This window comes from Electrophorus electricus, chromosome 4 (assembly GCF_013358815.1).
Source record: "Electrophorus electricus isolate fEleEle1 chromosome 4, fEleEle1.pri, whole genome shotgun sequence".
Lineage (NCBI taxonomy): Eukaryota > Metazoa > Chordata > Actinopteri > Gymnotiformes > Gymnotidae > Electrophorus > Electrophorus electricus.
In genome coordinates this window covers 1211782-1230930 of record NC_049538.1, presented here as the reverse complement: position 1 = coordinate 1230930, position 19149 = coordinate 1211782, and the positions used below count along the sequence as shown (strand labels likewise).

Genomic DNA, 19149 nt, shown 5'->3' with positions numbered 1-19149 from the left:
CTTTTGACCAGTTTTAAGATAGTAGAAGGAGAAACTTACACACACCTCAAAACTGCATTTAGCCCATCACAGAGAATTGTTGTAGTTTGGTTGGGATTATCACAGTTACTGTTATAGAATACACACCATAAATGCTGATTAATCAGGATGTGATGTATCCATGTGATTATTCATTATGTATTTAGGTTCAGTAGTAAATATGTCACTGTAAACACAAACCAGGACTAAATGCATAAATAATGTACATTGCCTGGCCAAAAAAAAGATCACCACCTGGATTTAACTAAGCAAATAGTTAAGAGCCTCCCATTGGATAATTACTGCATGGGTGATTGTTTCAGATGGCAACAAGTTATTTAACCCTAACTGATTCAGTGAGTAGCTTCTCATTTGTTAAACAACAATGTAGAAAGACATCCTGTGGTCATCGAAAAGATGTTAATCTGTTTGAGAGCGGTCAAATTATTGGCATGCATCAAGCAGAGAAAACATCTAAGGAGATTGCTGAAACTACTAAAACCGGGTTAAGAACTGTCCAACGCATAATTAAAAAGTGGAAGGACAGTGGGGAAACATCATCTTCAAGGTGGGAATGTGGTCAGAAAAAAATCTTGAATGATCATGATCGGCGATCGTTTAAATGTGTGGTGAAATCAAATCATAGAAACACAACAGTAGAACTCAGGGATATGTTGAATAGTGAAAGTAAGAGCATTTCCACATGCACAATGCAAAGGGAAATCAAGGGATTGGGACTAAACAGCTGTGTAGCCTTAAGAAAACCACTCGTCAGTGAGGCTAACCAGCAAAAATGGCTTCAATTTGCTAGGGAGCATAAAGATTGGACTCTGGAGCAATGGAAAAAGGTCATGTGGTCTGATGAGTCCAGATTTACCATGTTCCAGAATAATGGGCACAGCAGGGTAAGAAGAGAGCCAGCTGAAGTGATGCACCCATCATGCCTAATGCCTACCGTACCAGCCTGTGGGGGCAGTCCTATGATCTGGGGTTGCTGCAGTTGGTCAGATCTATGTTCAGCAATGTTATGTGCCCAAATAATGAGGTCAGCTGACTACCTGAATATACTGAACAACCAGGTTATTCCATCAAAGGATTTTTTCTTCCCTGATGGCACAGGCATATTCCAAGATGACAATGCCTGGATTCATCGGGCTTAAATTCTGAAAGAATGGTTCAGAGTGCATAAGACATCATTTTCACACATGGATTGGCCACCACAGAGTCCAGATCTGAACCCCATTGAGAATCTTTGGGATGTGCTAGAGAAGACTTTGTGCAGTGGTCCAAATCTCCCATCATCAATACAAGATCTTGGGGGAAAATTAATGCAACTCTGGACAGAAATAAATGGCAGCGAATGCTTGCCATAATCAAAGCTAAAGGCGGTCCAACAAAATATTAGAGTGTGTGACCTTCTTTTTTTGGGCCAGGCAGTGCATCTTTCTAAATGCAAAAATATATTTTTCTGCTTTGGTCTGATGAGAGAAACGAATCACAAATATAAACACAACATAAAAGCCTATATAGTTTCAGTTAACTGTACCAGATAGGCTACTAAATTCTATTTTACTTTATACATTATGAATGGATCAGGCTCCATTTTACTTTCAGTGTCAAATCTGGATGCAGAAGAATTTAGTTTGAAGTCTGTGGGACTCCCATGTGTTGAAATCTGACACAAAATGGCACCTTCTTAGTTCTGACCAAGTGTCAAAAATATAACTTGTTGGGAATGAGAATTGGTTGTTTATATTATCAGACACCATCACAGTACCACACAAGTTAGGCTGTACTCTGATTCTATCTCGTTTGTGAAATACAGACTACCAAAACAAGTTAGAATACTAATTTTATTACAGAAAATTATTATTTATTCAATACCCATGTTCAAGTAGGCTAACAGACCAGACTTAGCAGAGAACCTCATCCCAGTAAAATCATTGCTAAAGTCTTAAGACGATCCTTTACAGCATCAGATTCACTGAAACATTATTGCCTGTCTAAACCCACCAGTGGAATACATCACTATTATGTCTAATGGGGAAGTCAATTGCTCATTTCTATCCAATATGCAGTCACCTGGGAAACAGAACCATGTTTCCAGACTCCCCCTACACTTAATTTCACACCCCTTAAATTTAACTAGACTCCACCTACACTTAACCAGACCCCCCCCCCTTACACATAATCAGAACCCCATGCACTTAATCAGGCTCCTGCCTGGCATTCTCTGTGGTAAATCTTGTGAATCTTATTTCTGTTCATTTGTTTTTAATTTTTGCAGGTCTATGTACTAGTGCCCTAGCTGATGTGCAAGAGATAAGAAACAGGATGTGTGAACAAATACTACACTTTTTCACACGTATGGAAATGTGCCTTATCAGTATATTAATAAGTGTTCAATTCTCAAAACTCAAGAAAACTAATTGTAAAAATGTCAATGTGACTGTGTTTCTATTAATGATTAGCAATAATATTAGCAATCCAGAACACAACTTTTTTTTTTTTTTCATTTCTTGACTATCAGAGATGAAATCAACTTTCACCACTTTACAAGGACCACATATGGAGGAAGGTTACCAGGTGTTGTGCAACCTTCTGGAGATGAATATCAGTTTCCACAAAGGAAAAGACCCTTCGATTTACGTAACCAACATGAATGAACTACTGGAAGGTTCTGTTCACCTAAATATTCCATAGTTCAAAGAACAGTACATGCATTATTTAAACTCTTACTATTTGAAGCAATAAATATGTATGTTAAATGGAATAATCCAGGGTTTCTACTGACACAATATTCAGAATGGCTGTTTCTTTTATAATAAGGTATTATTATTTGTTCATTATTATAGTATCAGTTTATAGTAGCATTTAAAAATACACACATGCTACAAAAACATTTTTCTCTTTAGGAAAGCATGATAAAGATGGACAAAAGGTACAACTTCATGATACAATCACAGAAGAGATCTTAAAGAAACACACCCTGTGTGTCTGTCATTCTTTCTTTGACTGGTTCCCAGAGATGAAGGGTGAGTAATGGCCCAGAGACGTGCGTTACTGATGGATTTCAGAACAATGACCCTGTCATTTTAGTGTACAATGTTTATACAGGTTTGAAGAAGCAGGACACAAAATATGGATCCAGAACCTTGGACGAGCCAGTGATTTCTGCTGGTAATGTATTTCTTCTACATGTACATGGCAGGAAGTGTAACTAAAACATGCATCTTGCTTTCATTTAATATTTAGTCTGCCTGTGTCAAACTACTGCACCTGAGAAATGGAAGAATTTTTTTTTCTTCACAGTACTAAAATAAGACAGCAGTCAAACCTACTGAAACACCAAGTATCAAAATAATTCTTCATTAATTATTATATTATAATCCCATGACCTTTTTATATTTTCTTAAATTGTGAAAGAGATGTTTTAGAATTACCAAGTCTTCCTGATAAGTCATAAAAAATCTTGCTCAGAAAGCCATAATCTTCTTGATCAGGAAAAACCTCCTGACATTTATAGAACTGATTTCACTAGAGCCTGTAGTGTGGAATGAAGGAGAGGTCTCCTAGTGGATCATGGACATTAAGTAAACCAGTCATTAGTCATTATTAATTAGGGCATTAATTAAACCAGTTACTAGTCATAATTAAGTAGGACATTATGTAAACCAGTCTTTAGTCATCAGGAACTGCCATGATACTACAGATTCATTAAACATGGATCATGTCAGTTCAGGACAAAATGGTGGCAGCTCTGTCCAGAAGTGATGTGTGTTATAGGTCTTGTCCTCCAAGAGGTAAATTATTAGGACTTGTCCTGGAGTAATTCTATACATTCTTTACATTTATTTTTGAAAAGACTGCATTTTCCCCCAATTTCCACTGGTAATCTCTTCCTTTTGAAAGCCAGAACTAAAATCAGATGGCAGTGCTTTAATCGTATGCTTTAATTTTATCTTGTCAGATTTTTGGAAAGTCATTGCTAAGTGCATAGAGAAAGTTTCTCAGTGGGACTGGGGAACAACATACAACTTTCTCTATAAGATGAAAGGTAGGAAATAAAAATCTAGTATTCTATTTTGGTTATGAAACACTTTTAAAAAAGTTTTTTGTTTATATGATTGAATATAATGTTTCATATTGTATGATTGATGAAAGTTTAAGTGATCACCTGTGTCTCATCTTCCCCTAAACATTCTGTATTCTTGTTTTCTTTCCTTGGTTCATCAGTCATTGTATTTTAGTTTTATACCTTCCAATCTTGATAATCTGTTTTTGCTCCTTGCTCTTCCCGTTTGTTTATTCTGTGTCTGTCTTTACATTAATTGGTGTTTCATTTCTTTTAGTTGTGGCTCACTAACTATCAATCACATTAATGACAATAATATTACATTACCCTTCAGAAACACTTCTCTATTGTTTAGTCTGCTTGTGTCTTTGTGTAATCTGGTTATGTGGATTACCCTTCAGAATCACTTCTCCATTTTTAGTCTGTTCATTCCTTTATATAATCTGGTTATGTGGATTACCCTTCAGAAACACTTCTCTATTGTTAAATCGGTGTATCGTAGCACAATAATCATTCAGAAATCAAATTGAAGTAGACATTTGGGTCAAACATGGTACTCTATGGATAAGTTCGTGAACAAGCACATTGAACTAGACCATCTATATTTCCCAATACGGAAGAGGGACATGAGCAGCCAAAAGAGGACCAACCAAGAAACTGGACCAGAAGACAGTGAGACAGTCAGAATGGCAACCCAACCAATTAATCAAGGTTGGACACAAGAACCAGAACAAACATTGATACATGGGTCAGAGCAAAATGATCAGTCAATCAACCAACTAATACTCAGCCCAATGAAAGAAATGCAGCCCGTTGTCCTACACAACAACAAGCATTTAGCCTCCCACCAACCAGTGCACCGCCTGAAGATGATGGAACAAATCATGGCACTACATCAAATCAACTAACCAATCAGAAACCAGCCTACAAGCTGCGACCCAGATCTGGCTTTAAACCCAGTTGAATAACCAATCAACGTCTAGAAAAACAACCAATGGCATTCAAGGATCAAACAAGGCCCATGAACAAACAAATATTATGACAAAACTCACAGGCCAAACACAGTATGATGCTCGCACTGAAATTGTCACCTCATCTGCTGATGAAACGTCTGCAACCAAAATGCCAAGATCAGAGAACACTACAACATCGAACTAATCAACCAGAACTACCAATATTTACCTTGATTTCCACTTGTGAAGTAATTTTGTAGCCCCCAGCACCTTGGTTCCCGGTTAGTGTAACTCAAAGAAAATAGCTCTTTATCTTAGGTTACAAAAGAAAGAACACATTTTTGTACAAAGATGTGAGCAAGCAAATAAAGAACTTTTCTAAGATTCTATATACTATTTAAACATGGCACACAGTTGCTTTGATGGTAATTTCATTTTCTATGACAAAATTTGGAGTCATACCAGAAGCATGTTTTACAAGGCCATTTCACAAAATGACAGAAAAAAGATTGTTGTGCGACTTGACCAAAAAAACACAGTGTATTCAGCATGGGATTTCTTGTGAACAGTTGCATGTAGATGCGCAATATCAGTAAGCAAGTACTTATATTAGTCATAAGACATTTTATGTTGATAAATGTACTGTATTTTAAGAACCTTCACTGCTATTAAGTGATTTATTTTACTATGCCAGATCTGCATAGAGGGCACAAGTGCAGTAGGAGGTTGACGAAATTAGTCAATTTAGTGTTTGTTGTTACATTATGCTTAAGCATTTTTAAACTTCCAGTTGCAACATGTCCATAACAAAATAGAATGCACATCTTGCCAGACTTTGTACTAATGCAAAAGTGTTATTTTATTGAATGGTAAAACCTTAACTGATTGCAGTTATTTTGACTGCTTCACTGTTTGACAGTCTCTCTGCTTAGAGTCCACAGTACATCTGCCTCAGTTAGTTACTCACATTTTGTAATGTCCTCTACTGGTTCGCACATGGAGCTGTTTTATTCTTTTGTTACAACCCTAATGTACTGTAAAGGAAAGCACACAGAGATGCAAGATTTGTAATAGAATTAACCACTTTATCATTATACTTATTTATTTAATCAAACACCCAATATCGGGAGCATAACATCAGGGTGGGCGTAGGTCAACATAACAAACAAAACACTAAACAACCCTCTGGAAACTCACTTCCATAAGAAATAAATAAATAAATAGAAATTACAACAAAACTTCACTAACCACTTAATATCAAAAATAGGAGAAAAAGGGCAAAAGAAAATAACACCCACTCCTACAGCTCTAAAAGAAAGAACATATGAATAAACAACAAAATATATATTTCTGTACACCCTTACACTCCTAGGCACATACGACAGGTGGAAAATCAGTACTTCTCATAGTACTCTAGGCATAACACCTAAGCACTTCTCAAAGCTTACAAAGCAATTGGATGTCTCATAAGGCCCTCTTAAAAGAACCTATTTAGAAGTCCTGCATTTACCGTGACCACATAGTCTACCGCTCAATACATAATGGGGCAACATCACATTCTCAACAAGTGTATTTAAGCAATTGCTAATGACACTGTAGATCAATCAGCTCTCGACTGGCCACATGACGAACTAGCCACTTGTTATTGCTCTTGTAGCAGCGCCATCTCCTGTAGGACCTCCAACACAAAACTGAAAGCAAAGAGGCACAAAAACCCAAAATGGAAGTAACTATAACACTTTAATCTCTGAGATCCTCATTTAGAATACATCTAACCACTTTAACCCTTCCACATTCATTTGTAGCCCAACATTGCTACCATTGCTGTCTGTCATATCTACATGCAGACTCACCAGCACCTTACTGACTTGCTTGATTTCCTCCACTTTCTCCAACCAATGTTGCATAGTAGCCAATAAACATGGCTCCTTAACTTAATTAATAATCACATTAGCGTACATTGCAGCAGGTTCTGCTAGTTTAGATTGTCTCCAACTAACAATGCTAGCTTTCTTGGTGTCCTGCTTGTCCGCAATTGCTCTAGAATTATTAGATAGTGCCATCAGTTCTCAAATACTTCATAATTTGAAGTGGCAATGCAAAACCCAAGGCTGATATCTGCTTTATAAAAGTTTAAATAATACATTTTAAGATCATTCTAGATCTATTTCTAGCCTTCCCTTTGGCCTAAGAGTATTATGTTGGTCTTGTGTGAGCCTTATGAATATTAGCATACATTTACATTTTCCAGTGTCTCACATGTTCTTTCTAAACATGGCATAACATTTAGTTATTGCTCTATCCAATTTATTTATTGCTCTAAACAATCCAATCTAGATAATTTATTGTTACACACACACACACACACACACACACACTTTGGACATTCTAACAACATTGTAAACATCCTAGAAAACTTTAATTCCTAATGCAGCAGAAGTAATAGAAAAGGAACTGAATATTGTCTATTTTTCATTATCAGCTGATGACGTTCACACCAGCATCCTTAAGTCAAAGACAAGACAATATGAGGACACTGGTCTGTTAATCAACTCACCTTATTTGTCCATACTGCGAAAGGAGCGAAACGTTGACCTCATCATTTCCCTTGACTTTAATTCTGGAGTTCAGTTTGAGGTAACACAACACAAACACACAGACACACACAGAACGTGTAATATTAAAGATTCCCTACACTCAAAAATACACTTCTTGGATGGCTAACTATGGGTCTGGGTATGATGGATTTTTCACAATAATTGGAATGGTGTGAGTGTGCCGACTTGTGATGAACTGGTGTCCTGCTTTGGGTTGAATCCTGCCCTGTGATGTTCTGCTGCTCTGTTCTGGGTCAGCTCCTGCCCTGTGCTGCTGGGATAGGCTCTGGTCCCCCACACACCTGAACTGGAATAAGTGATTCAACGGATTAATGTATATGTCTAATCTAGATTATTTTGAAGTTTTTAAGAAGCAGTTTAGCTACAGAGACAGCAAAATTAGATTTTCATGCAAGGCTTCTTCCTTGTCTAATGTACTGACTGACCATCTGGCCAAGCTAATAGCACAGCAGTACAGGAGTCTGTAAACAGACCTTATTATATAAATTATTATATAATCTATATAATAAGGTCTGTTTAATAAGGTCTGTTTATATATGTTATATTAAAAACTTCAAATCTAACATCCCCATATACAATCCTTTGAGCTGGAAACAATGATAGATTTAATAAATGCTTGTGTTGTTTTTAAGATTGTAGACTTTATTAAGATGAGTCATCAGATCTTCCTTGAGAGGCAGTTTTGTTGTTCCATTTAGGAATAATTTTTTGTCAGTCATCTTTCTCAAATTATACAAATGCTTTGCCAGAACAGGTTTATAACATTAAAAGTGTCATAGTCCTCTACCCCTTGTCCAACATGTCTCCATTAACTTTCTGTTTATATTCCTTCTCTTTGTTCTTTCTGTTTGTTCTCTATGTTTATGTTCCTTCCACTGCATCTGGCCACGCCCCCCCCCCCCTTGTTATCAGTGTTCCGCGCTTCACCTGTTAGTAGTTACTTTGTTCCAATGATTGTGCGTATCAATACCCCTTTGTTAGTGCTAATCTTGGTTGCTTATGGTATGTGGATACCTTTTTCACCTCCTTTGTGACTGCTGTTGTGAATCTTCAAATGCCTTTGTGAATCTTTTTGCCTTTCTATTGCTGTTTGTATGTATGCTGCGTATTTGAACTTGTGTGTTGTGTATCCGCCGCAGGGACTGAAGCTCATAAGCCAGTTGAATAATGCTAGTGCATTTGCTTTATGATGATGAATTTGCACTGTCCCTGATAAAAATGAAATCAATGAACAAACAAAAATGATTGTGGCAAAATCTTTATTACTTTGACAATACTAGCTAGTGCTAATCATATAAATTGCTGAGATAATGCAAATTTAGACTCAGAGAGCCTACTGAAATCCCACTGGTGTCTACCTGAAACATGTGAGCTAATTCACCAGCACTTACCTAGCTGTCTATTCATGTGATGACAATATTTGGTGTTTTATAATAGTGTAGTAGACAATGTGTTCAAGCAAGCATACCGTACTCACATTTTGGAAGTGGGCATTTGTAATTGGTTTATTAATGCATATTCACAGATCTTTGCATTTTTTGAGGAAAATGTTTAGGAATTTATTTAACAATAAATATATAAAGCAATATCACAAACATTTTAACTGTGCTTAATTTTTTATGGTTTAAATTATAACTATTATTGTAGCCACACATAGCTAATTAAGAACATTCTGATTTTTCCTCTTATAGACAGTGGATCAAGTTGCTCAAATGAGTAAAGTTCTTCAGATCCCGTTCCCTACAGTTGAACACCCAGGGAATACTGAAGAACTAGAGGACTTCTATGTGTTTAAGAACAACCCCAATGCTCCAGTTGTGATTCACATGCCTCTTTTTAATGCTATGAACTGTAAAGGTAATTATAATATACAGTAAACAAACCTTTAGAAGTGTAACTAGCTTCACTGTGCATGCAAGTCATGAGCACAAACCACATCTTCCTCAAATCCTGAAATGAAGTAACAAAGACAGCAGAGTTATACATGATCAATGTCTGTGTTTCCTCAGGTGAAGTTAAGATGTGGGAAAACAAATACACAACCTTTCAGTTGGCTTACAGTGAGGATATGATCAGTAATCTTTTGGAGAAAGCTGGTCTAAACATTAAAAACACAAAGGAGAAACTCCTGAAGGAGATTGAAGAAGTCATTCAAAGAAAGGAGAATTAGACAAGAAACCCATTTAAGAAATCCATAACCAGGCTGAACATGATTTTACAGAATGTGACAGTATATACATTTGTAACTGGATATTCAACAAGAGATGTGTTAATCAATCAAATTGTGACCATAAACATGTGTCTGATTAAATAGATTATCTTTAAATTATTTTCTGGTTTCTCTTTCACCATAAACTCTAGGATAAGGTATTCAACTTCTTATTGTTGGTAAAGGGAATACAAGTTATTATTGCTTTTAAGTAACTAACATACATATATGAATACTACTACACAATCAAATCTTTCATGTATGGATATTTAGGTGCATATGTATTGCTATAGAATTCTAGAACATTTGTCTATAACTCCCTCAATTGAGCAACAGAGTTTCTTCAGTTTAATTGATTATAGAGGAGCAGAGTTGTTTAGTTTAACTGATTTTAAAAATATGTGTGTTAAATCTTTGCTGCATTTGTGATGGTTTATTATCATAAATAAAACTCAGTCATAAATAAAGTGCACAGTGTCAGGAAGATGTGGAAATTGTGTGTTCTGTTGTTCTGTCATTCTGATGATGATACATCAGACATGGAACCTTCAGGGAGCCAGACAGTACAGTCAGGTACAGGTGATCCTCAGTGGAGACCTATATCTCCTACGCAACAGTGCACACAAAATGCTGTCACTGGGTTAGAGAATATGGAAGGGGCCTCAGTGAAACCTGTCATATACTGTTACAAGTCCAAATGACCAGGCTCAGATGGGGGGAGTGACATTATAACATGAAACTGAACATGTCATTACAGGCACATTAATTAAAGGATGGGGGATGGCAAGAGGATGTGAAACTGAATGTGGTGTTACAGGCAACATAAGTAAAGCTTCTAAATACAATCAGTGAAAATCCACACACACAAGGATTTATATACATACATACAAACATGTGAATGATAAGGTTCAGGTGTAAGATAAGAAGGGAGGAGTGACTACAATGTGTGTTTAAAGTATGTTTAAAAAAGAAAATAAAAGTCACCTAAATAAGTAAGGCAGAGTAAAAGAGAATGTGTGTGTGTGTGTGTGTGTGTGTGAGAGAGAGAGAGAGAGAGAGAGAGAGAGAGAGTTTTGTAATTACTGTCTTTGTTTTGAATTAAATAAAGTTCAGCTTTACTAAAGTTACTATAAATCATTATTTCAGTGATTCTTTTTCACATTACGAAACAGTCCTTATACCGACACCTGGTGGCCTGGATGCATCAGGGACTCTGTACTAAATTTATTTTAAACATGGCCTCCTCTATGTGGGGGGCCTGCTCTGTGGAGCATAGACTGGTTCATTTGGGGGCAACAAAGTCATCTGATTCTTCATCTCATGTGAGCTACATTTTATAGAAATATTGTGAAATAATTACTTATTGTTATTATTATTATTAAAATATTATATTTTTTGACTGATTGCTTCTTTATTAAGGAGAGAATACTTTTGTCTAATTTTCAAAGGGGTCCACTAACAACAGATCATAAGAGAAATAATGAAGATACAATACCAGTAATATTGAAACAACACTAATGAATATAGGATTAAACAAAACATGTATAAACTGAGCTATGCAAAATAAAATTAAATACAATTCAGCTATAATATGGCAGAGAGAAAGCATCAATGTCTCGAGAGTGGCGTTTCACTCCTTCTCTAAACTTTCCATCTTGCCTTTTGAATATCATGCTTTTACAGTGTCTTTCCCCACCAAACTTTTTATCGTCATCTACTGGCCTCCAGGTTTCCTAGATCACTTCATTGATGAGCTCAACATCCTCCTGCATCAATTCCCCATTGAAGGAAATACACTGATTCTCCTTGGTGACTTCAACCTTCCATCAGGCAAGCTGCATTCCTCCTGCATCCTTACGCTGTTGACAGCATTTGACCTCACCCTCAGCCACTCACCTCCGACTCACAAAGCAGGCAATGTTCTGGACCTGATCCTCACCCATACCACCACAACATCAGACATCGCAGTCACACCCCTCCACCTTTTGGACCATCACTTTCTATCCTTCTCTCTCTCCCTGCCTTCTCTTTCCATCCAGGCCTCTCCAACATGTTCCTCCTCCCTCTGTCGCAATCTGCACTCCATATTTCCCTCTTCCCTTACTTTTACTATTTTGTCCATCCTTCCTCACCCTGACTCTCTACCCTCTCTCTCTTTGGATACAGTTACAAATACTTTCATTTCTACGCTCTCCTCATCAATTAATCTTCTGTACCTTCTCTCCTCTAGACCTGCTAAGTCCTCCCCACCTGCCCCCTGGCTAACAGAAACATTTTGCTGCCACAGGAGAGAACTAAGGACTGCAGAGAGGTGGTAGAGGAAATCTCATGTAGATTCAGACCTTAGCTCATACAAGTCTCTCCTTTCCAAGTTCTCACTGGAAGTAACATCTGCAAAGTCATCCTACTACAGAGAGAAATTCAAATGATCATCATCTGATCCATGCAAGCTCTTCACTATTTTTCTTCTCTCCTTAATCCTCCCCCTCCCCCTCCTACCTCATCTCTTACTCTCAAGGATTTTATCACCTTCTTTAAGGAGAAGGTTGCAGCAATCTGCCAGTCCTTTTCCTCTGTTCCCACTCCTCCAACCAATGTGCATTCCCCAACATCCAACTCTCTGACTTCTTTTTCTCCTCTCTCCACAGATGAAATTCTTCAACTCCTGACTTCCAGCAATCTGATGACATGTCTGCTGGATCCAATTCCTTCCGCTCTGTTCCAGACAATCGCAAGAGATCTGCTTCCTTTTATCTCTGTCATCAACAACTCCTTATCTTCTGGATACTTGCCTACTGCATTCAAAAGTGCCATGGTGGTACCATTCCTCAAGAAGGCCACGCTTGACAGCTCCAGCATTACCAACTACAGACCGGTATCACTTCTCTCTTTCCTCTCAAAAGCACTTGAACGAGTAGTTTATAATCAATTATCTCTTTTTGTCACCCAGAACCAGCTGCATGATCCCAATCAGTCTGGCCACAAACTGGCACATTCTACAGAAGCAGCCCTCATAGCAGTGACTGAGAAACTTCATGCCACTAAAGCTGCCAAATAGTCATCTGTTTTGATTCTTCTAGACCTTTCAGCAGCCTTTGACACAGTGAACCACAACATTCTTATCTCTGTTCTTTCCAGGCTTGGTGTGACTGGCTCTGCTTGGAGATGGTTTCAGTCCTATCTGGATGGATGGTCCTATCAGGTGACATGGAGAGGATCCACATCCAAACCGTGTAGACTCTCCACTGGTGTTCCACAAGGCTCAGTATTGGGCCCTCTTCTCTTCTCTTTGTATACACGTTCTCTTGGTGATGTAATATCGTCTCATGGTTTCTCCTACCACTGCTATGCAGAGGACACTCAATTATTTATTTCTTTTCCACCCTCTGACATGCAGGTCTCCAGACGTATCTTGGCATGCTTGACTGACATCGCATCATGGATGACAGCCCACCACTTGATGAAGCTCAACCACAGTGAAACTGAGCTTTTGTTCATCCCAGGTACTCTCAACCCTTACCACAACCTTACTGTTTCCTTTGAGAACTCCCTGGTATCACCATCCGAAGCTGCCCATAGCCTGGGAGTAACTTTGGACAACCAGTTTTCGTTCTCAACTCATGTTTCTAATCTAACCCAGTCTTGCAGATTCCTCCTTTGTAACATATGAAGGATTCGACCCTTTCGTTTGCAGGAAGCTACCCAGGTGCTTGTGCAGTCTCTTGTGATCTCAAAGCTAGACTACTGCAACTCACTACTTGTTGGTCTTCCTCTAAGAGCCATCAAAGCTCTACAACTTGTCCAGAATGCAGCAGCATGACTGGTCTTCAATCTTCCGAAGTTCACACATTACTCCACTGCTGCGCTCCCTTCATTGGCTCCCTGTAGCTGCACGCATCAGATTTAAAGCCTTGACGCTTGCCTACAAAGCCAAAAATGGACCAGCCCCTTCATACATGAGGTCAGTGGTCAAAGCCCGATCTGTACCTCGAGTACTTCAAACCTCAAGTACGGCTCGGCTTGAAATACCTTGCTTCAGGTTTCATGGACGACAAGCATCGAGACTGTTTTCTGTCCTGGCTCCAAGATGGTGGAATGAACTCGCTGTCCGGACAGCAGAGTCCCTTGCAGTCTTCAAATGCAGACTGAAGACCTTATTGACTGACTAATTTAGTACTTATTGTAGGGCATTATTTATGCTTTTTAACAAACTCTAGCACTTATAGTTTATAGCACTTATCATTGTTTAAGATAGACCTTATGTATTTTGCACTTCTAGGTATCAGCATTCATCCCTGTATTCTACAGTATTCTAGTTCATTGGTATGTTTAATTCTAGCCCACTATACTGTACTTGGATATATTCTATGAGTAAATTACAAAGCACTTTTGTAAGTCGCTCTGGATAAGAGCGTCTGCTAAATGCCGTAAATGTAAATGTAAATGTCAGGCCTAGTGCTGATCTGTCCACTTTTCTCACTCTTCTAGTGAGTGTCTCTGTATGTGTTTGTGTGTGTAGAGTCGGTTGGAGGTCATTGCAGCTTTATCAGGGTCATCATCACACCAAGCTTTAACATATGATGAGTTGGGAATGAGAATGAATTGCACAGTCAAATAGCAGTTAAATAAAGCAAATATAATGTCTGTTGGACTTTCATGTGTTGCACATTTTCTATCACTTTTCTTTCTTTCCCAACAGAAAACTAATCCAAACTGATGATACCATGTTCACAGCAATAGAAAGCCAGACATGTGGTAATCCATATGCCTGTGGAAGAGGCCAGCTATATTGTGTTTTTATAGAATCAAACTACATTTCTTCCAATACGTTCCTTCACTGCATATATTTTTGTCATTCTAAGTAACAATAAATTAATTTAATTTCTTCTAAGGTTTCACATATTTTTGTAAATTTCTCCTACACAATATGTAGTTTTTATCTATGGTTGCAGTATTGGTCACACTACTTACTTATGACCGTCTTCTCCCTCTGTTCTGATGGTGTGATGGGTGATGTGCTGAGCCAGTCCCTTCAGTCTGTGCAGTGAGGCTACATCAGACCCCAGTTCCTCCCAGTCCCATGCCTCAAGCTTTGTGGGGGGTTTGGTCAAACAACATGACTGTCATGTTAGATTTTAACTATATTCTGTACAATAGTATTTAAACAGAAAAAGAATCAAAGAAACAAGCACTTGAGTCTGCTTGTGTCTGCTTTGGCTGCCAAATATCTTACTGATTTCTGCTGTTTGGCCAATAAGATAGAGCAAGAGTGCGACCTACAGGAACTCCCATGATACTGCCATCATCACTCTTCTTACTCTTCCTGGTTTCCCTTTGGACCAGAGTTGATGGGGAAATCCTTTTCAGACAGTTCAATCTTCTAATTCTAGAGCACAAAACCATGACAATCAGCATGTGCAGTTTTAATGACCAGATCACAAATATAAAATCTTTATAAATTTTATGTCTTGAAACCAAAACTGTGCATCAACTTGGCTTTGACAGTGAAAGCAACAATGACTTCTGAACACTGAAAACAACAATTTGTGCATAGATGGAACCAACTGTGTGGAAAAAGAACCAAGAAATGCCAGGAAATTGCAAGGAAACTGTTCTTTATTGAAACAGCATGTCACGGAATGCTCGCCTCCCGTGAAGCACGTGGTTTGGGCAGCCACATGCAGTGGGAGGACCTTCATTTGTGGCCGCGCCTGCACACACCTGCACCTCATTTGTCTATGTGTATGTAAACCCATGCAGCATCATTGGTCATTATTGATGTAGAGTGTGGTTGTACTGTGTTAATGTTTCATAGTAATGTTACATGTTTTCGTTATTATTAACTGTGTTTGTTTAATGTCAGCCATTTCTTGTTTGTGTTAATCATGTATAATTCTTGTGAGTGCTGTTAGTGTTTTATGTTTAAATGTTAATAAATGTACGTCCCAGACTTTGGAGTCTGTGCATCCTGCCCCTCGCCCTGCGGCACTCGGGCCACTTCACGTTACACAGTGCAGTACAGTGGACAACAACCAGAAAAGGAACTGAACTAATGGGATAAAATTGGGAAGGATAAATGAAAGACACCATGCTAAACCTATTGGCCACCCCACTGCCCTTCCTGCAACTGATAATGCTTCCACAGGTTGGGAATTTACCTTTAGTGCTAAATATAGCAATGACAACCTGACAGACATAGTGAAACTGTGTATGTGTTTGCTTCAGTACCATGCACACATGGCCAGCTATACAGAAAACAGCATTTAGTAAATCATGACCTATCATTTTACTTCTAAGAAATAAGTTCAGTTTCTGGTGATTTCCATTTCTACTGTAGCTCATTAAAAGTACCATCAGCTGCACACATGCTGCTTCCAATGATCCCACCACTCTGTTTAGGGTAAACCAGAGCGGCAGAGAGAACTCTCTCTCATTGGCTCTGGGCAAAACAGTCTGTTTCCATGGAAACAGAGCATTTTTCAAAGTTCAAGTTCAAAGTTCAAAGTGGTTTTATTGTCATTTCAGCTATATACAAGTACACAACAAAAACAAGACAGTGAAGACTTTTGAAGACTCAACCAGAATATGTCCAAAAAATGAATGAAGTTAGACTTATATAGCACATTTTAAGGATCCCAAGGCCACATTTCAATAATCACACACAGCTTTTACATCCAGTCATGCAGCAGTTAGAAGCAGCAGCCAACTGCATACTCTAAACCAGAAACGTCAGCCTCCTCGGGGACTGAATCAGGTGCAGGGAGAGAGGACAACACCCAGGACAGAGCACCATCCTAGCACAATTTTAGAAGGGTAACCATCACTGGGTACACAGAGACACATATTTGCACAAGGACAATTTTATTAGGGTAGCCAATTAACCTAACCTCCATGTTTTTGGACTGTGGGAGGAAACCAGAGCCCCCAGAGGAGTAAACCCACACAGATCCAGGGAGAACATGGAACTCAAAGCTGGGACCCTCACACCAAGAGGCAAACATTCTATCAAGCCATCCAGCACATCTAATTTTTTGATGAAAAACAAAATGAAATAAACATATTAAAATTCATATATCCAAATTGTTGCTTTTTACAAAGTAGCAACCATTTTTACTGTGCAATTGGTCAGATATTCCTGTAAATTTTTTACTGCCATTACATTTACAGTTCTATTTGGTTAGTGTAGCTTTATACAATTTTTGTAGCATGTATCTATACTTTCTCACTTACATACATATATTGAAAATGCAAGCCCCACCCCATTAGTAACATTTAACTTGCCAAGTTACAGTAGTTCAAGAGTTTATTGCCATATGCACAGCATAAACAAACTTTGCTTATCCTCCATACACCAGAAAGAAAATCAAGGAAATACAAAACTAGAAACTGACCAGTGAGACAACAATGAATAAACTAACAAAATAAAGGTACCTGTAAATTTAAATAGTTGCTTGAGCATATTGTGCAAAGGGGCAAGGAGCAGCAGTCATAAGGTGCAATATTGCAATATGTTATTGCAAAACAGTAATTGGTAGCAGGTGCTAATGTGGTGTGTGGAGAGTTAAAACTTTACAGAGCATGTATGTATGTAAGTGGGGAATAATGAGTGCATTAGACACTTGATTCAAATGATGGAATATACTTGTAAAAAATATAATGTGCTCGACATAAATTAAACCTTTGTTCTCAGTTAAAAATTATTAATATTATTACCCCACCCTCTTTATTTATTGATGAAGTTGCATTTAAATTTGATAAGATAATTATCAATTCCTTGGCTGATCTCATGTGAATATTATAATGTGATATTTACAAGAGAACATTTAAAGAGTTTAACAGTATGTAATTTATAAAAACACTATAATATAGTGTCTTTACCTTTGTAGTTCCTCTGTGCTGTATCGCTTCGTTAGTGTGCCACCCTGAGATTTTCACTGGCCCCATATGGCCCTCCCCTTAAATATTTTCTGCAGGTGCTGGGCTCCATCCCTAATGTTTACCATATGTGTGTCTTGTAACCAGGTGACATATGGCATGATCTCTCCGTGATTGTATTTAATCCCAGTTTATTTACATTATCTACACATGGATAGCATGGTTGGCGCAGTGTAGTGGGTAACAACATGTCCTCTTCTGTGGGGGACTGGGGCTTAAACCCAAACTGAGCAAGTGCCTGATGTAGTAAGAGTCTTTGGGCAAGACTTCTAACATTACATTCTCTTTTCACTGTAACATGCTTGAAATTGTTTGTTGCTCTGGTTAAGCGTGTCTGGTAAATGTAATACCAACACCAGTATGTAGGTTAGGCTATATATAAATTCAGCAGTATAACACTGGATGATTGTAATTCACAGACTGGTTATAGTTTCAGTGTAATTCCCATGTAATTATGAAACAGATGTATATACAACAATTAGTGTGATTTACTATGTGCTGAAAGAGCTGAACACTTTATGCTACAATAATTAATTATGAATTATTTATGATTACTCTCTTAATGTCCTGCACTTGATGTCACAGAATGCTCCCCTTCCACTGGTCACATGGTATGCCCACCGAGTGCAGTGGGAGTGGGAGTTCTTCGTTAACTTTGTAATGTTTGTAACCACGCCTACATTGTTAAGCTCACACCTGCATCAGTTTAGTCTTGTCATGTTTGTTGTATTTAAACCCTTGTCACTGTGTGCATTATTGTCAGTCATTGCTCCTGTTCGAGTCCTATTTGTGCCTCTGTTCACCATCTCAGTGCCTGTGTTTGTGTTCACCACTTCTATTATAGGAAAGGAATGAGTGCCGATGTTGTCAATAAAGGTCTGTCTCTGTCAAGCGATTCTGTATGTCCTGCTCCTTGCCCTGTACCACTTGGGCCATTACACTTGATTTAAAAATTTGATTGCCCAGGCCTTACAAATTGTCTATTTCAGATTTTTTATGTAATAAATTAAATTGTTTATTACTTAGTTATTAACAAACTTAATTAATTTTGTAAATATAATACAAATCATCTACTTTCTGAACTTCCTAACAGTGTAGATTATATGATATTACTGACTTTCAGCTGACAACATTCAATTGGGAAGTTTATATCCAAGTATCCCACAAGGTCCTGAGCAGCATGTCCTTCCGAAAACATAGAAAATGAATTCATTCTCTGGTAGGAAGGATCGGCATAGCTAAAATAATTTTTCAAAAAGGCAGACACTTTTGTATTTTAATTTATCATCAGGGTTTACCTTATTTCCTCAATTCATAGTAGTTAACTCTAGAAAGATACAG

General features: G+C 38.0%; 1 protein-coding gene across 1 annotated transcript in view; it reads left to right on the top strand.

Annotated features, from left to right (window-relative positions):
• LOC113568103 (cytosolic phospholipase A2 gamma-like) overlaps positions 1–9834 on the top strand; it is a 14294-nt gene extending 4460 nt beyond the window's left edge. The window contains exons 6-13 of the mRNA XM_035525057.1: positions 2306–2383; positions 2549–2695; positions 2934–3053; positions 3136–3198; positions 3989–4075; positions 7529–7683; positions 9356–9521; positions 9674–9834. Of these exons, the coding sequence (XP_035380950.1) occupies positions 2306–2383; positions 2549–2695; positions 2934–3053; positions 3136–3198; positions 3989–4075; positions 7529–7683; positions 9356–9521; positions 9674–9834 (977 nt within the window). The remainder of the gene's footprint in view (positions 1–2305; positions 2384–2548; positions 2696–2933; positions 3054–3135; positions 3199–3988; positions 4076–7528; positions 7684–9355; positions 9522–9673) is intronic.
• Positions 9835–19149: the final 9315 nt, after the last annotated feature.